The sequence below is a fragment of the Panthera pardus genome, unplaced genomic scaffold (genome assembly GCF_024362965.1).
Source record: "Panthera pardus isolate Hobbes unplaced genomic scaffold, ASM2436296v1 HiC_scaffold_12, whole genome shotgun sequence".
NCBI lineage: Eukaryota > Metazoa > Chordata > Mammalia > Carnivora > Felidae > Panthera > Panthera pardus.
In genome coordinates this window covers 98,509,126-98,525,409 of record NW_026526677.1, presented here as the reverse complement: position 1 = coordinate 98,525,409, position 16,284 = coordinate 98,509,126, and the positions used below count along the sequence as shown (strand labels likewise).

Here is a 16,284-nt window from a genome sequence, read left to right as displayed (position 1 = left end):
ACAGGTGGGAACTTAAAAGCTCAGGTCACACGTCTCAACTGGCTAACCTACTTACCCCTAGAAGACTGGGTCTGGGGCAAGCAGGGACCAAGAGGAGCAAGAGTAAGGAGCAAAGCAGGGGCAAGCCCCAGAGTGTTCTGGAGACCTGCATTTGAAGGCTTGTGGGGTGAGGGAGAGAACGCACGTGTGTGCTAGGAGATGCGGAAGGCCGTGTCTGTGAGCCCTGTACATGCCCTGGCGCATATGTGCTTGTGTATAAGGCTTGTGCCTGTCTGAAAGGCCTGAATTTGCCTGGGAGAATAAAGATGTCTACAGGCGAAGCAGGTTGAGCTCTAAGTACCACCTTAACCTTGGAGCTGCTTTCAAGCTCTCCCAAGGCATCCACTCTCCTTCCCTTCTTAACTAGTTTCCTCCGGCTTAGAGAGGGAAAGTGGGGGTGGTGTGGGGAAAGGGGAGGAGGATATCCCAAGACTAGCTTTCAAAGCCTTTTATCTAGTTTGGGGAATCCCTGGGGGAAGCCTGAGCTCAAGGGCCAGAACCGAGGGAAACTGATGGCGTGTGTGTGTGTGTGCGTGCGTGCGCGCGCAGTCTGACAGCTTTCACAATCCCTTGAGAGAGATGGCATCTGCACCCTCATGCCCACCCCCCACCCCATATACGCACCACCGTCATCTAGTATGTAATCCAGGGACTTGTCCCCACTGCACGACTTCAGCTCCTTTCCTGTCTTCAAGTTGGCCTTTCGTCGCCAACCCCCCAGTCCCGGGACCACACCTGCGCTGGCTCCGGCCTCCGCGTCGCCGGCACCGCCGTCCCCTTCGCCTTGCTCGCCCCCCGCCGGCTGCGGGGCCGCGCGGGCCCTTTAAGAACAGCGGGACCGGCGAGCAGTAGCTGGGAGCGGAGCGCAGTCGCCCGGCGGGCTCGGGAGGACGCAGCGCCCGGGACCGGGCTCCGGGAACCGGGTGTGCGCAGCCCAGCCGAGTCGGGGCGCGCCCCCCTCGCCCCTCCCCATCCTTGTCATCTCTCGGCGGACTGGGGCCCGGGCCCTCCCCAGTCGCCCGCCCCGCCCCGGCCCCGCCCCGGCCCGCGCCGCCGGGACCGGGAGCCGGGCCGCGGTGCCGCAGCCGGAGGCAGGTGAGAAGGGCCCGGAGTCTCCGTCCCCGGCCCGCGGCAGCGCCAAGCTTCTCGGTCCGCACCGGCCCGGGGGCGCATCAAGGTGACTAGGCACGCGGGAGATGGGGAGGGGGGAGCCCGCCGCGGTGGAGGGGGGAGGTCTTGGGTGCGGGTGGTGCGGCCGCCGGGGCCCCGGGGCGCCGGCGGGAGGGGCGGGCCGGGCGTCGCGCCCGGGGATGGGGAGGGGGATGCTGCGGGAGGCCCAGAGCCTCCTCTTCCTCCGCCTTCCCCCCGGTCCGCCCTGCGCGCACCCGGCTACCCAGACCAGCTAGCGGGCAGCCTCCGCGGGCCGCCCCTTCCCTCCTCCCCGCTCCCCAACCCTCCAGTCCCCAGGGGCTGCTGGCCTGCGGGGTAAGGAGATTAGAGCCACCGCGGGGAGGGGGGAGCGGGTGAAGGCTTGTAGGGGTCGGGCTGCGGCCAGGCTGGAGCCGGGGCTGGGGCTGGCCGGACCGAGGAGAGGTCGGACCCGAGCGTTGCTGCGCCGGGAGTGGGGGGCAGGAGGGGGCAGACGCTCTGGCGGTGGGGAGTGGGGTGCTCTCCGTAGCAGATCTGCCCTGAGAAAGAGGCGGGGAGTGGGGGCGGGGGAGCCTTAGAAGGCGAGGGAGGTTTGAGCCAAGGCTTGGGGGTCTCCGCCGAACCGAGCAGGCCCTCTCCCTGCAGGCCGGCGGCGTGATGGCGGAGAAGGCGCTGGAGGCCGTGGGCTGTGGACTAGGACCCGGGGCCGTGGCCATGGCCGTGGCGCTGGAGGACGGGGCGGAGCCCCCGATGCTGACCACGCACCTGAAGAAGGTGGAGAACCACATCACCGAAGCCCAGCGCTTCTCCCACCTACCCAAGCGCTCAGCAGTGGACATCGAGTTCGTGGAGCTGTCCTATTCCGTGCGGGAGGGGCCCTGCTGGCGCAAACGGGGTAAGGGAGCAGTCTGGTGGGGAGCTGCGGAGCCCCCAGGAGTGGCCTCGTGGAGAGCAGGAGGTCTGGGAGTCCCCTGTTCCGCACCAATGGGCCCTGTGGGAGCACTGAAATCTCAACCCGCTGACTATGCACACAGTTGAGGCGGCGGGTCTGTGCTCCCCCCACACCCGCGAGCACTGTGTGGGACTCTAGGTTCAACTGGCTCCTGGAGCTTTCTCCCTCTAGGTTGACATGATGACCTCCGGGGGTTCAGTGACTCTTGCGGAGTTTTCCTTCTTTATTTTTAGGTAGAATTCCTGCCTTTGAGGGCTGGTACGAGGAAGCGGGGGGCTGTGTTGCACAGGTTCTCCCCAGCGGTTAGCAATATCCTTGTACCCACAGAACACTGCTAATCCTAAAAGATGTTCTCATTCCTGTCGCCTTACTCCATTCTTGCTGAAGTCCTCCAAGGCAGGGAGGGTGAGGGTTTAGCAAGAGAGATGACATCCTCACGTCACTAATAAGGAAACTGAGGTCCAGGGAAGTTGAGTAACTTGTCCAGTGCCACACAGCTCATACGTGGCAGAGCCAGGACCAGAAGCCAGGTTTTCCAGCTCTCTGCGTATTGTTTTTCCCCGTCTCTTAACTTCCCTGGTACACCAATTCCCATCCCCTCCTCTTTTCTCTCATCAGCACAGGTGGGGAAGGGCTGGGGCTCTGAGTTCCTCGGAACCCTCGCCATCGCCTGGATCCCTTGCCCCTGGCCGGCCACCGGCAGCTTGAGCTGGGAATAGACAAGCTGAGGGTTTTTTGTTGTTGTTGTTTCTGTTTTCCCCCAGAGCTGGGTGTGGACGAGGGGTGGAGCTGGGACATTGTTCTCTGAGACTGAAGAATAAGTTTGGGGTGCTTCCGAGCAGGACCAAGCATGAGCTGTCTCTGTCCTCCCCACCCTCACTCCCATGAGTGACCAAAAGGTCACAGGGCCTGAGCCAATGGCAACGGAGGCCTCTGGGCCCCCTGCCCGGTGCCCGTCCCTGAGCAGCCTCTCCGCCCCGAGACCAGCTCTGGGCAAAATGAAGAGGTAGCCATTATGTCCTTAGCCCTCTCGTTTCCTCAGTTTCGAGGAGATGTGTAGATAAGAAAGAAATGTAGTTAGATGGACCGGTTGCTTCAACCCACCCACCCGTCACAAAGTGGCACCTGTGACCGGGTCCTTTCTCCTTTGACCTTGCCAGCCCCATACTCTCCACTGTCCACTTTGCTCTCTCTTCTGTCCCTTGCCCTTTTCTTTGTCTTCTGTCCTCCTCTCTTTGACTTGCCTTTTCACTGGAGTCCCTCTCCCCTTGTCTGGAGGACAGAAAGCAATTAGAGAAATTAGAGGTGGGCAGAGAGGAAAAAGAGAGAGGGATGTGGAGAGAGGGTAGTTTCTGCCTTTCCCAGGTAAGGATTTGCCGCCCATTTCCCCTAATTATTACGGTGTTTCTTGTTTTCAAAACACTTTGCTATCAGTTATTATTAAATACCTCACTTAACATTCACAATAACCCTGTTATGCCTTGGGAGGAGACGTTACTGTCCTGATTTTGACAGGACTTGACAGAATTGCAAGAGAGTTACTGACTGAGGCAGGACTAGAACTCTGATGTGTCTTTATGTCAAGGCCTGGCAGGCCCTTCCCGTGAAGAGCAGCTATGGAACAGCAGGGGTTCAAAGACTGGGTTCCTAGCCACCTGTCCACTGGAAGATGACCTTGGGCCATCTGCTTACCCTCTCTCGGCCTCACTTTTCCTCATCTGTGAATAGGGGTGATAAGAACTGTCATTGCACAGGCTTAGCTGAGACATTATCTGTGGAAATGCTTTGTGAAAGGCAAGTGTAAGATGATATTTGTATTAGGCATCAGTGTCCAATCTAGTGCTTGGCTGTGATTAAATGAGAGGAAGGTTCATCATTGCCAGTTTCCTCCCCTGCAAAAGAAATCATTTCCTGTGAGTGGTTCTGAAAGGCGTTTGCTGGAGTATACAACCACACGTCTTTCGGGTTGATGGTCATAATGACTGAGGCAGAGGGATAGAACCTGTGACTTGCCCTCTCCCAGTGAAGAACTTGCTGTGTGACCTTGGGTGAGTCACTGGATGTCCCTGGGCCCCAGTTGGCTCGTCCATGTTGCTGTAGCAGCAACCCGGTAATGAGTTTATAAACGGGAAAGCACTATCCAGGCCGTCGGTGCGATCAGGACCCCAGAGTGGACAGCAGCTGAGCCTCCTTCTGAATGGATGCGTCCAGAGGGAGAGCTGGGTGCTGTGGAGGGAGAGTGAAAGATCACATCCCTTCGCTGTCTCTGCTAAGGAGGTATTGTGGAGAGGGAGTGGGGCTCAGTGGGGGTCGGAGGAGGGTGGTAATGAACAAAATCTCCAGTGGGAGATTGGTGTTTCTGCCTCACTGAGGCAGGTCTGCAAGCATACGAGGCGAGGCTGGTCTCATGGGCTTCCTCCTTCCTCTCTGCCTTGTTTTCCCGGGTGACTCCCTGTAGTCTCTGACCTCTGCTTCCTGGATTGTGTTCTGTATATTCTCTCACGTGGCAGAGCTCCTCCTTCCAAGGATTGGCGAGCCTCTGACTTTCCTCTCCATTTTTGAGTGCTGAGCATCCTTCAAGACTTCGCTCAATTGCCACTTCTTCCGGGAAGCCATTCTTGATATTTCCCTTGCCCCTCCACCCTCCTCAGTTCCATTTTCTGCATTCTCATTGTGCATTATTTGTGCTTCTATTATGACCCTTATTTGATCTTTCCTTAGATCCACAGACGTTCCCGCCATTTTTACCTAGACTATGACTTTCTTTCTTTCTTCTTTTTTTCAATGTTTTTTATTTATTTTTGAGACAGAGAGAGACAGAGCATGAGCGGGGAAGGGGCAGAGAGAGAGGGAGACACAGAATCTGAAGCAGGCTCCAGGCTCCAGGCTCTGAGCTGTCAGCACAGAGCCTGACGCGGGGCTCGAACTCACAGACTGTGAGATCATGACCTGAGCTGAAGTCGGACGCTCAACCAACTGAGCCACCCAGGCGCCCCAGACTATGACTTTCTTGAAAGCAGGAAATGTGTCTTCTTCTTTTTTTTTTTTTTTTTTTTTGTCCAGTGTCTGGTACAGAGCTTGGAATGTAGTGGATATCAATAAACATTTGTCAAATGGAATTAATGATAAAATGTCATTTTTTAAATATACTCTATGTGCCAAGCACTGTGTCATATGCCTTTACATATATTATCTCATTGACTCTTTACAACAACCCTATGAGATAGGTACTATCATCCTCATTTTACAGATGAGGGACCTGGAGCTCAGAGAGGTTAAGCAACTTGCCTGAGGTCACACAGCTGGTAAGTGTGGAGCCAGAATTTGAACCTAGATCCACCTGACTCCAAATCGGTGCTCTTAATGCATATGCTGCCTCCCAACGAGTGAATGAATGATGAGATGTTACTGGGCCACGTTAGGGGCTGCAGAGACAAGCCTAGGGGGCCAAGGGAGCACAAAGAAGGCTTTTCCAGAATGAAGCAAAAGCTCTGAGAACACTCACTCCGGGAACACTTACTGAGCACCTAGTACCTGCCAGACAGTCTCCTGAGGTTACAAAGATGAGCAAACCACAGACTGCCCCCAAGCAGCTCACAGACTAAGAGGCTGGGTGGGGAAGGGGTGAGAGACAGGCACGTCAAATAGCCACCGTGCTGGCATATGTAAAGCACTATGGGAACACCGAGGCCATTCGACCAGCTCACTCGGGCTGATCGTTGGGAAAGTCTTCCTGGAGGCAGTGAGGGTCACTGCTGTGTGTATAGAAGGGGAGCAGGGTCGTCTATAAGCTTGACCCCGCTCTCCGCGACCATCCATGAGGTGTGGAGGTTTTTCGTAGCCTACCGAAGAGTATGGTCACCCCTGATGCTTCGACATTAGGAGTGGCCATTTCTAGGGGACCAGGATGAGAGGGTGTGAATACTGTTGCTGCTCTGAAGGTCATTCCTCCCTCCGAATCAGTTTACCCTGAGTAGGGACTGCCTATTTCAATAAGAGCCATGGCCACTGCTGAGAGTTTGGGGCTCCTCTGTTCACTGCAACCCTGATCAGAAGTGCCTCCCTCCCTCACTGCAGGTTATAAGACCCTCCTCAAGTGCCTGTCGGGTAAATTCTGCCGCCGGGAGCTGATCGGCATCATGGGCCCCTCGGGGGCTGGCAAGTCCACATTCATGAACATCCTGGCAGGGTACAGGTGAGGACGCGGCTGGGGCGGAGGCGGGGAAAGGGGCCGGGAGGACGGATCCCCGGGAGAGCCCAGAAGGGGATCTGAAGTGGCCTTGACCCCCCACCCGCGACCAATGTTCCTCCAGGGAGTCTGGCATGAAGGGGCAGATCCTGGTCAACGGGAGGCCGCGGGAACTGAGGACCTTCCGCAAGATGTCCTGTTACATCATGCAGGAAGACATGCTGCTCCCACACCTGACGGTGTTGGAAGCCATGATGGTGAGGGCTGGATGGCCGCCTCCTCCTCCCAGCCCCCGCTTCTGTCCCCCGCCCCCATCCTCAAGGGGTCGAGGCAGGGCCCCCCTCCCACACACATCTGACCCGCCTACTCTCTGGGCCTCAGGTCTCTGCTAACCTGAAGCTGAGTGAGAAGCAAGAGGTGAAGAAGGAACTGGTGAGTGGGGAAGAGACAGGGGTGAGAAGAGGACGGCTGCCCTGTGTGTGTTTCTGAGTCCTAGAGCCCCGGGTTGGGGGGGGGGGGGGCCCGGGTGGGGCCAGTGGACTTAAGGGAAGACTTCTTTAAGTTGGGGTGGTGTGGGGGTGGGGAGAAGCGGAGACTCTGAAGCTGACCTGGGATGGGGGTGGGGCCTGGGCCAGGTGACGGAGATCCTGACAGCACTGGGCCTGATGTCCTGCTCCCACACGAGGACGGCCCTGCTCTCCGGTGGGCAGAGGAAGCGCCTGGCCATCGCCCTGGAGCTGGTCAACAACCCGCCGGTCATGTTCTTTGACGAACCCACCAGGTAGTTCTCCCCCTCCTCCCCCAGCAGGATGCCCCCTCCTCTCAGCCCTGAGCCCCGGGGAATCTGCTCCACTGCTGGAGACCAGAGTCCGGCCTTCGCAGCCTCCTGGGGCCAAGATAAGGGCTTACTCCTCGTCCGTCCCTGCCAGTCCTATTGCCGTAGCAGCCCCATCCTTCATGCAGGCAGAAATCCCACGTCCTCCTTGACTGATGCCTCCCTCTCCTTCTCTTCCCCACAGCCAAGCAGTCACCAAATCCTGCTGATTCTACCTCCTTTCTCCGTCTCTCAGATTTGCCCCACCCCCATCCCTAGGGCTCCTGCTTGAGTTCAGGACATCAGCAGCTCTTGCCCGCATTTCTGCAACCGACTCCTATCTCTTTGCCTTCAGTCTCTTCGCAGCCAATCCTTCCTCCAAAGTGCAGCCAGAGAGAGCTTTCTAAAAGACAAGCCTGGCAATTCTCACTCCCTTGCTTGAAAACACACCCAACGGTTCCCATTTGCCCTCCTAATAAAATCAGAGGACTTACAAGGTCCTGGTCTGAACCTACTTCTCCAGCCTCACATCTTGCTTCATGCCGTCTTCTATTTTATGCTCTAATAACACTGAATTGCTTATAATTCCCTGGGCCAGACATGTGTTTCCTGCCTCTAAGCTTTGCACATGCTGTGTCTTGTGCCTGGAATGCCCTTCGCCTCCATGCCTGCCCTTCCACCAGAGCTGGCGTACCTCCTTCTTCGTCCACATGCACTCGGCAAACTCCTCTGACTACCCCCCCAACCCCTGTACGGCAGACCTGAACCCTCCCCTCTTTGTCACGCCACGTTCCACATTATCTCAAGTGATCTGTGCGCTTATCTCTCCCTCCCTCTGGACCAGAGTCTGTCTTAGTGATCCGTCACCGGAATCCCAGGGCCTGGCCTTCAACAGGTGCTCGCTGGATATTTGCTTGTTGAACTGAGTGGTGCTCTGGGCCTCTTGGTAACTCCAAACGCCTGAATCGTCCAGTATGTACAGGCTACAGGGATGGCCAGAGTGACTCCCTTCCTTGCCAGCTCCATCCCCTTCATAGCAGCTGCCCCACCCCAAACTCTCCCTTCTTGGGCTCTGCCCACCTCACCCCACCCCACCCCCTTTCTCTGGACAGTGGTCTGGACAGCGCCTCCTGTTTCCAAGTGGTGTCCCTCATGAAGTCCCTGGCCCAGGGGGGCCGTACCATCATCTGCACCATCCACCAGCCCAGTGCCAAGCTCTTTGAGATGTTTGACAAGGTGAGTGTCTCTGGGCCTCACACGTGCCTGGCCTGCAATGGGGAGAGAGCAGGGCATCAGTAGAGGTGCTGGTGGGGCCTGCCGGGTCCACTGGCTGTGTTTTCCTCACCCTTCTCTTTCTGCCTCAGCTCTACATCCTGAGCCAGGGTCAGTGCATCTTCAAGGGCGTGGTCACCAACCTGATCCCCTACCTGAAGGGGCTCGGCTTGCACTGCCCCACTTACCACAACCCAGCTGATTTCAGTGAGTGATGACGCTGGGCCAAACCTGGGGGATCGGGTCACGCGCCCGGGGCCTCCTTGGGGGCAGAGGCCTCGCTGTCACTGGCCTTCCCCACACACGCATGGAGGGGCTGGCTTGCCCTTGGGAACCAAGGATACATCTTAGCTAAGCGCTCCCCTCTGTGCCTCCTAGTCATCGAAGTGGCCTCTGGAGAGTACGGAGACCTCAACCCCATGCTGTTCAGGGCTGTGCAGAATGGGCTCTGTACCATGGCTGAGAAGAAGAGCATCCCAGAGAAGAATGAGGTCCCCACCCCTTGCCCCCCTTGCCCTCAGGTGAGTAGGGGTGGGGACGGCAGAGAAGGAAAAGTGGGGGAGGGGGGGATGGGACGATGGACAACGGCCCTGCCAAAGAGGCTGTCCCCCAGAGGCATCACAACCACTGGGTTCTAGGAAGAACCCAGAACTTGGAGGAGACCTACCATTAACAGCTGTGTGACCTTGGGCACGTTGCTCGACCTCTGAGCTTTGGCGTTCTCGTTCATTTATTTGTTCAGCAAGTTCTTACTGAGCATCTGTGTGTTGTCCTCGGTGCCGGCACGGTGCCACCTGGTAAGCAAAACCGATGCTGTCTCTTGCCTCATGGCCAAAACGTGTCCTACTGTCATCTGCAGCCTGGGGGTGATGACACTTACCTCCAGGGTTATTGGCAGGACTAACTAGATCATCACGTAAATGTCTTTGCACTGTAGGTCCACCCAGGAGAATGGGGAGCTAGTGCTCAAAAGTCCCAAACTCCCCAGGGGCTCGCAAGTGAGGGTTTTTAAGGCCAAAATTTGGGGCAAGGGTCTCTTGAGAAGGTGGATGGCGTTGACTGGAGACCCATAAGGTCATGCCAGCAGGTGCTGTGGTGCTGTTTCGTCCGGAGCAGATGGAGATCTTTCCCACCTCAAGAGAGTTGGAATCTGAAAAATCTTTGTTCTCTATGTTAGAGATTTCATTCGGTCCATCTGGTGCTTATATCTTTAGGGTAGTGATAATTAACCACTTGTGAGCTGGTGGCGTTGCACTCCTCCAATCCCTTGGTTGGTCCAGCTGTGCCTGGAGGCCATATGACCTCTGGTTAATTCTTTCTTCTGAACTGATAAGATGGATGCTGGCCTCAAAAACCAGAAGGGTTCCTTACTGTTGCTGCGGTCATTATTATCATTGCTAGATATGATTGTCATTGTGCCCTTGGGGTAAAGGTTTCTTGATGGAGTAAAGAAGAGGAGTGACTGGTCTCCTATTAGCCCCCACAGGTGTCCTTGACCTCCTTGCTCTCTCCTGCCTCCCACGTTTTTACTTGTTCCTTGTCTCTCTCTCTCTCTCTCTCTCTCTCTCTCTCTCTCGGAATCTCGCTCCAGTTCATGACTCTGAGGCCAGCTTCCAGGCACGCACCTCAATGGTGGGGAATTTTCCATCAGTACACCTGGAGGACCCCTGCCCTGAGGAAGGGCTCAGGGGTTTTCCCATCACTGAGCTGGATGTGCAGTGAGTGGGTGGGACAGGCTCACCTAAGCCAATGTCCTCTCCCCAGGAAGTGGATCCCATCGAAAGCCACACCTTTGCCACCAGCACCCTTACACAGTTCTGCATCCTTTTCAAGAGGACCTTCTTGTCCATCCTCAGGGACACGGTGAGGCATCAAGTTGGGGGAGAAGAGGCTGGTAGAGGCCTGGCTTTGGGGGGCATAGGATCTCAGCAGCTGGGAGGGGAATGTCCCCCCTCCCCCCACCCCCCACCGCCGGCAGTCTCCCGGTACCCCTGTGTGTCTGTGTGTCCGCGAGGGCAGCTCCGAGTTCCTACCCCAGTGTGGCTGCTCATCCCTGGCCTGCGGCCCATCCCCTCTCCTCACCCAGGTCCTGACCCACCTGCGGTTTGTGTCCCACGTGGTAATCGGCGTGCTCATTGGTCTCCTTTACCTGCACATCGGTAACGATGCCAGCAAGGTCTTCAACAACACCGGCTGCCTCTTCTTCTCCATGCTGTTCCTCATGTTTGCTGCCCTTATGCCAACTGTGCTCACCTGTGAGCTGAGCTGCCCTGGGCGGTGGTGGTGGGGTGGGGGAGGCTGGGGGCACAGGGGGTCAGGGTATCAGACAGCTGTGCCTAATCTGCCTGTGTCCTCAGTCCCCTTAGAGATGGCAGTCTTCATGAGGGAGCATCTCAACTATTGGTACAGCCTCAAAGCATATTATCTGGCCAAGACCATGGCCGACGTGCCCTTTCAGGTAAGCCTCTTCCTCCCTCCTATCTGGTTCCTTCCTCACTTGCTTGCTTGTCTCCCTCAACCCTGTCCCCTGCTATCCTTTCTCTTCCCTTTCACTTAGCAAGTAGGCGGGGAGTCCCTACTGTGCACCAGGCGCTGGGATCCGGCAATGAATAAGACAGATGTAATCCTGACCTTGTGGAACTTATGTTCTAGTGGGAACGACCGATGACAGACAGACAGTGATTAGAATAATAACCCCGTGAATGACTCTGTAAATCTTATCCACGGCAGTGGGGGCTGGTGGAGTCCCTGGAGCCTTAGTGCTACTTGGTAGCCGGGAGACGTTGAACCCCTGTCTCTCTCTGCTTCCACGTCCCCATCTATAAAGTGGGTGACGAGAGTATCTACCTCAGGGTCGTTTTTGAGGATTAAATGAGTTAATACGTGTAAAGTCCTTGGAATAGTGCTTGGCAGGGGTGCCTGGGTGGCTCCGTCAGTTAAACGTCCGACTTCGGCTCAGGTCGTGGTCTCACGGTTCATGGGCTCGAGCCCCACATCAGGCTCCGTGCTGACGGCTCAGAGCCTGGAGCCTGCTTCGCATTCTGTGACTCCCTCTCTCTCTGCCCCTCCCCTGCTCACACTCTGTCTCTCAAAAGTAAACATTAAAATGAATTTTAAAAAAATAAAAAAAAAAGAACAGTGCTTGGCATGCACTAAAGTGCCCACTAAATGTTAGCCAGTTTGGGTTGTTTTTTGGGGTTTTTTTTTTTGCCACTGCCACTCTTTTCCAAGCTCCAGGGCCACCAATAATCCCGAGGGCACCTTTGTGCAGATTGGACGAAGATGCCCCTTCCTCAGGTCGGCTGCTGCCCCGCGCCAGGGTGCATGGCTTTGTGGGGAGAGCACAGCTGGATCTCGGCCTCTGGTGGCCTCTTGATTGGGCGCCCCTGTGCAGGGGGCAGCCTGCCGTACCGTACTCGTGGGTTTGGACTCCGCCTCCAGGAGCTGATAGCTCAGAGGGAGACAAAGTGTGCTTCCCATGTAGAGTTAATTAATCAACAATACAAAGAATAAGCTGGTCCAGGTTTCGGAGCTCAGATATGGAGAAGTCGCCATGCCTGAACTGGTCAGAGTGGGTCTAATGGAAATGGTGACACCGGAGGAAGAGAATAGGTTCATATAGCCAGGAAGGAAGCGGTCATGGGTCAGCTTGGGGGGGGGGGGGGCGGGGAACAGCAGACAGAGCGCGGGGACAGGACTAAGCACGGACGCTGGAGGAAGAGCTGTCCTAGGCTTCTACCGTGCCCCTGGCTCGCGGTCCACTGCCCAGGCCTGTGTCCCCTCCCCAGGTGGTGTGCCCGGTGGTATATTGCAGCATTATGTACTGGATGACAGGCCAGCCAGCTGAAACCAGTCGCTTCCTGCTCTTCTCAGCCCTGGCCACTGCCACCGCCTTGGTGGCCCAGTCTTTGGGGCTGCTGATTGGAGCCGCCTCCAATTCCCTACAGGTGGGAGGCCCAGCACTTGGGGATCTTGAGGGGCGGTGGACAGGATCTGGTGGGAGGAAACAGGGGCTGGCATGGGAATGGATCTGTGGGAAACCCCGGGGCCACCTCAGTCCTGAGTCTATCCTGGTCACTCCTGTGATGGCCCGGTCCCCTTCCCTCCCCTCCAGGTGGCCACCTTTGTGGGCCCAGTTACCGCCATCCCTGTCCTCTTGTTCTCCGGTTTCTTTGTCAGCTTCAAGACCATCCCCACTTACCTGCAATGGAGCTCCTACCTCTCCTATGTCAGGTCAGTGCCCCTTCCCTCACCATCTGTCCCTGCTCCCCCCACCCCCACCCTCCTGCAGGAGCCCAGGTCCCAGGGCTGAGAGAGTTGCAACTGGGCCCTGGCGGTTTGCCCAGGGAACAGTGACCTATGCTCTGTATCCTGCTCTGATGTCCCCACGTGCCTAGGTATGGCTTTGAGGGTGTGATTCTGACCATCTATGGCATGGATCGAGAAGATCTGACCTGCCTGGAGGAGCACTGCCCTTTCCAGAATCCACAGAGTATCCTCCGAGCGTTGGATGTGGAGGACGCCAAGCTCTACATGGACTTCCTGGTCTTGGGCATCTTCTTCCTGGCCTTGCGGCTGCTGGCATACCTTGTGCTCCGTTACCGGGTCAAGTCCGAGAGATAGAGCCTGGCCCTGGCCTGCGCCCCAGCCCCCGCAGCGGAAGCCCCCAGCCCCAGCCCTCTGGGACTGTTTTAACCTCGTAGACTTTGGCACTGGTTGCTGGTGCAGCCATCCTCCCCTCTCTCGGCTGCTCCACAGGCTGGCTGCTGGACTGCGCTCCCGGCCGTGGCCGTGGCAACCGGGGCTCCAGCCCTCCCCGCCATGCCCAGGAGTCTTCCCCAGTTGATGCCGTTCGTAGCTTCCTCCCTAGTCCCTCCAACATCTGCATGCAAAGACCACTAGGAGGCTGCCGCCCTCCTTCCCGCCCTCGGCACCCTCCTCTGTTGTCTGCCTGGGAGCCCCAGGGTCTCCAGGCCCCCACTCACAACTGACCAAAGTGGCCTCCTCTGGGGGTCCCCGCCACACAAGTGTTTGTAAACTGGACTGTTCTGAGGTTCAGGTTCCAGGGCTGGGCCCTGGTGGGGCCCCCTGGAAGTCCCATTTGGACACTGGAACGGAGCAGGGAAGGCTCTGGAAGTCTGTTCCTCCTCCTCACCTTCTCCCCACCCCCAGACCTGGCCGCCTTGGACAATCTGCTGGGACAGAAGCTGGGTTTTCTGTCTGGGTCGCCCCTCCCAATCCTGGGGATTGGAGAGGCCTGGGGCCACGGGACGCCCCGTTCACCCTTCCCCGTCCCCTTTGGTGGGGGTAGGGTCTGGTGGCACCTCTGCAATAATGTTTGTGTTTCTCTCTCACCTGCCACTGGAACTGGAGAATGCACTTTATTCTGGGGCATGAGTAGGAGAAGACCAAGCTTCCTTTCTTGCTTCTCCTGCCCGGTCCTGCAAAACTCCCTACCCTCTCCAGAGTTAACGGGCACATACATGCGAACAGGCAATCTCAGACCTGCACACGCTCGCCGTCCGCCGTGGCCCCGAGGAGCGATGGTGGCAGTGGTGGCGGTGGGAGCTGCGGGAAGGGCAGTGCCGGCCTCCTCCTGGGCATGCCGCTTGGCCTTTAAGGATGAGGCTGGTGCTGCCCGGGGTGTCTCCGGGATCTGCAGGTGTCTACCCCCGGGTCTTCCTTCCCCTCCAAGTCAGGGGCGGCACAAGGCACTATCTCCCTGGGGTTCAGGAGCCAACACAAGCACAAGACGGGCATCAGTTGGCCTTGGCCGCCTGCCACCCCATGCCCCCTCTCTTGTGCGTCAGGCTGGTATTCTCACTCTCTCGCCCCTTCCCCAGCCGCTTGCTGCTCATTCAAACTCCCGTCTGGGTCTCTCCACACCCTTCCCATCAGCCAACGCGGCCCCTGGGCCCCAGAGCGGCAGACACAGAACACATCTGGCTGTTGTGGGAGGTCCAGGCTCATGCCACTTCTGATTTCCCCTTCCCCCAGGGCTCTTTCCCGCCCCCCGGATTTCTGTACACATACCACTCTTCCTTCTCTTGTCCTGCCACGGATTCCCGCCATCACCCAGAGATGCCAGTCGTATTTGTGGGGTTTCACCCATTATTAATAAAACCTATATTTATACAGTATGCGGTGCAGAAATGTGTACGGGCGTGGCGCCCAGGGCCACGGGCTGTGAGGGGTCTTCGAAGCACTTGAAAGGAGTCTGCGCGCTTTAGGGGGTTTGTGGCAGTGGGTGGTAAGCCAAGCTAGTACATGTCAAGGTAGCGAACGTGTAGCATATAAAGTACCCGTATTATGCTTTATATGTTACAAATGCTTGGTGTTCATTATCTCAAGAAAGTCCAATGCCGACTGTGCATCGTCCCTCATGATAACCCATTTTGCAGATGAGACAACTGAGACATGGGCTAAGTAACTTGCCCAGGGACCCTTAGCTAATGGAGGCGAAGCCAGATCTGGGAACCGGGTCTTCTGCCTCCAGACTCCTCATTCTTGACACTGGCCAATGATGATGATTAGGGTGGCTCTGCATGCTCTGTGTGGGTGCCTTGTGTCTGTTGCATGGGTGTGTTCTCGCCAAGTGATACATGTCCCCCTCTTCAGAAGTCACTGAGCCCCGGTTGTGCCTGGCGGGGCGGGGGAGGGCATCTAGTCAGTGGTCATAAAGGGCAGTGAGAAGCAGGAAAGACCCCAGAGCCTGACCCCAGAGCCTAAGCGCTAGGATGAGAATACCAGGTACCTCACCGAACTTACCCCAGCTTTCTCTTTTTCTTCCTCTCTTCTCTCCTGCCCCCCACCCCCCAGCCCCGTCCCTGAGCCACACTTAACCAGGGCCCAGCCATCAGCCATCAGGACTGGACGTGGGTTGGTGGTCTGAGGTTTGCAGTAGACAACTGCCCAGAAGTCCTTGAAGGTTGGTGGCAAGGTGACCCAAGAAGCAGCACATTGTCTCACCCTCTTCCTTCCTGATCCTGAAGCTTGGGGACTGAAGGAAGGGACTGACATTGACCCTGCCAGCTGCTAGGACTACCTCGCATGTGCTACATGCAGAGCTAAGTGTCCCGGGCCAGATGAGGGTCTAGTCTATTACTGGTTGGGTGCCTGCCTGGAAATGGACTTTTTTTTTTTTTAATTTTTTAAATGTTTATTTACTTTTGAGAGAGAGAGAGAGAGAGAGAGAGGCAGAGCACTAGTGGGGGAGGGGTAGAGAGAGAGGGAGACGCAGACTCCAAAGCAGGTTCCAGGCTCCGAGCTGTCAGCACAGAGCCCGATGCAGGGCTCGAACCCATGAACTGTGAGATCATGGCCTGACCGGAAACCAAGAATCGGACGCTTAAGTGACTGAGCTACCCAGGCACCCCTGGAGATGGACGTTATCGTGAGGGGTTCAGAGTGGTGGTGGGAAGTGGGAAGAGGTCAGAGTCCCAGCTTCTGGAACCCTAGCTAGCTTTAGGGGCCGTTCTGGGTGCCGCCCTTTCCCTGGAGTAATGCCTGCAGGTGGCTTATTAAAATCAGAGGGCACAAAATCCCACCATTAAGCCGTCTTTCTCAAGATTCTTCACCTTTACTTTCTCTTTCAAAATGTAAATACTCCGAAAAGAGTAAAACATTTATAAACTCACACACTGGTAAGAGCCCTTGGGAGCTACAGGAGACGAACAGCCATCCAGAGCCAGCAAGGGCCACTCAGGCCCAGAGAACATTTTGTAGAGTGGCTCATGTCTTTGCAAAGAAAGCTCTTTCGATTCTTACAGTAACCCCATGAGGCTGCTGGGATGAGTATTATCATTTCCTCCTTTCACAGAGAAGAAAACCAAGGCTTGGAGAAGCAACTTGAGCAAGCTCTCCAGATCC

General features: G+C 56.7%; 1 protein-coding gene across 7 annotated transcripts; it reads left to right on the top strand.

Moving 5' to 3' along the window:
• The first annotated feature begins 854 nt into the window (after positions 1-854).
• ABCG4 (ATP binding cassette subfamily G member 4) lies at positions 855-14,555 on the top strand. 7 transcript variants are annotated; one of them, XM_053900377.1, is made up of 15 exons: positions 863-1,134; positions 1,834-2,083; positions 6,218-6,335; positions 6,454-6,586; positions 6,711-6,761; positions 6,965-7,110; positions 8,256-8,379; positions 8,508-8,622; positions 8,794-8,936; positions 10,180-10,278; positions 10,502-10,670; positions 10,773-10,873; positions 12,204-12,362; positions 12,530-12,648; positions 12,813-14,555. In XM_053900377.1, exons 2-15 carry the CDS (start codon positions 1,846-1,848, stop codon positions 13,036-13,038), a joined length of 1,941 nt encoding a protein of 646 aa, XP_053756352.1. In that variant the 5' UTR covers positions 863-1,134; positions 1,834-1,845; the 3' UTR covers positions 13,039-14,555. The 7 variants fall into 7 exon arrangements, with proteins under 7 accessions (XP_053756353.1, XP_053756352.1, XP_053756349.1 ...); XM_053900374.1 differs by having other exon boundaries at positions 863-1,216; XM_053900375.1 differs by having other exon boundaries at positions 863-1,216; positions 1,819-2,083.
• The last annotated feature ends 1,729 nt before the right edge of the window (positions 14,556-16,284 follow it).

Excerpts from the sequence above, each read along its gene's own strand:
- ABCG4 (XM_053900377.1), top strand. The coding sequence starts at position 1,846 with ATGGCGGAGAAGGCGCTGGAGGCCGTGGGCTGTGGACTAGGACCCGGG. Across the intron at positions 6,587-6,710 it reads CGGTGTTGGAAGCCATGATG|GTCTCTGCTAACCTGAAGCT; the intron begins GTGAGGGCTGGA and ends TCTGGGCCTCAG. Across the intron at positions 10,279-10,501 it reads TGTCCATCCTCAGGGACACG|GTCCTGACCCACCTGCGGTT; the intron begins GTGAGGCATCAA and ends CTCCTCACCCAG.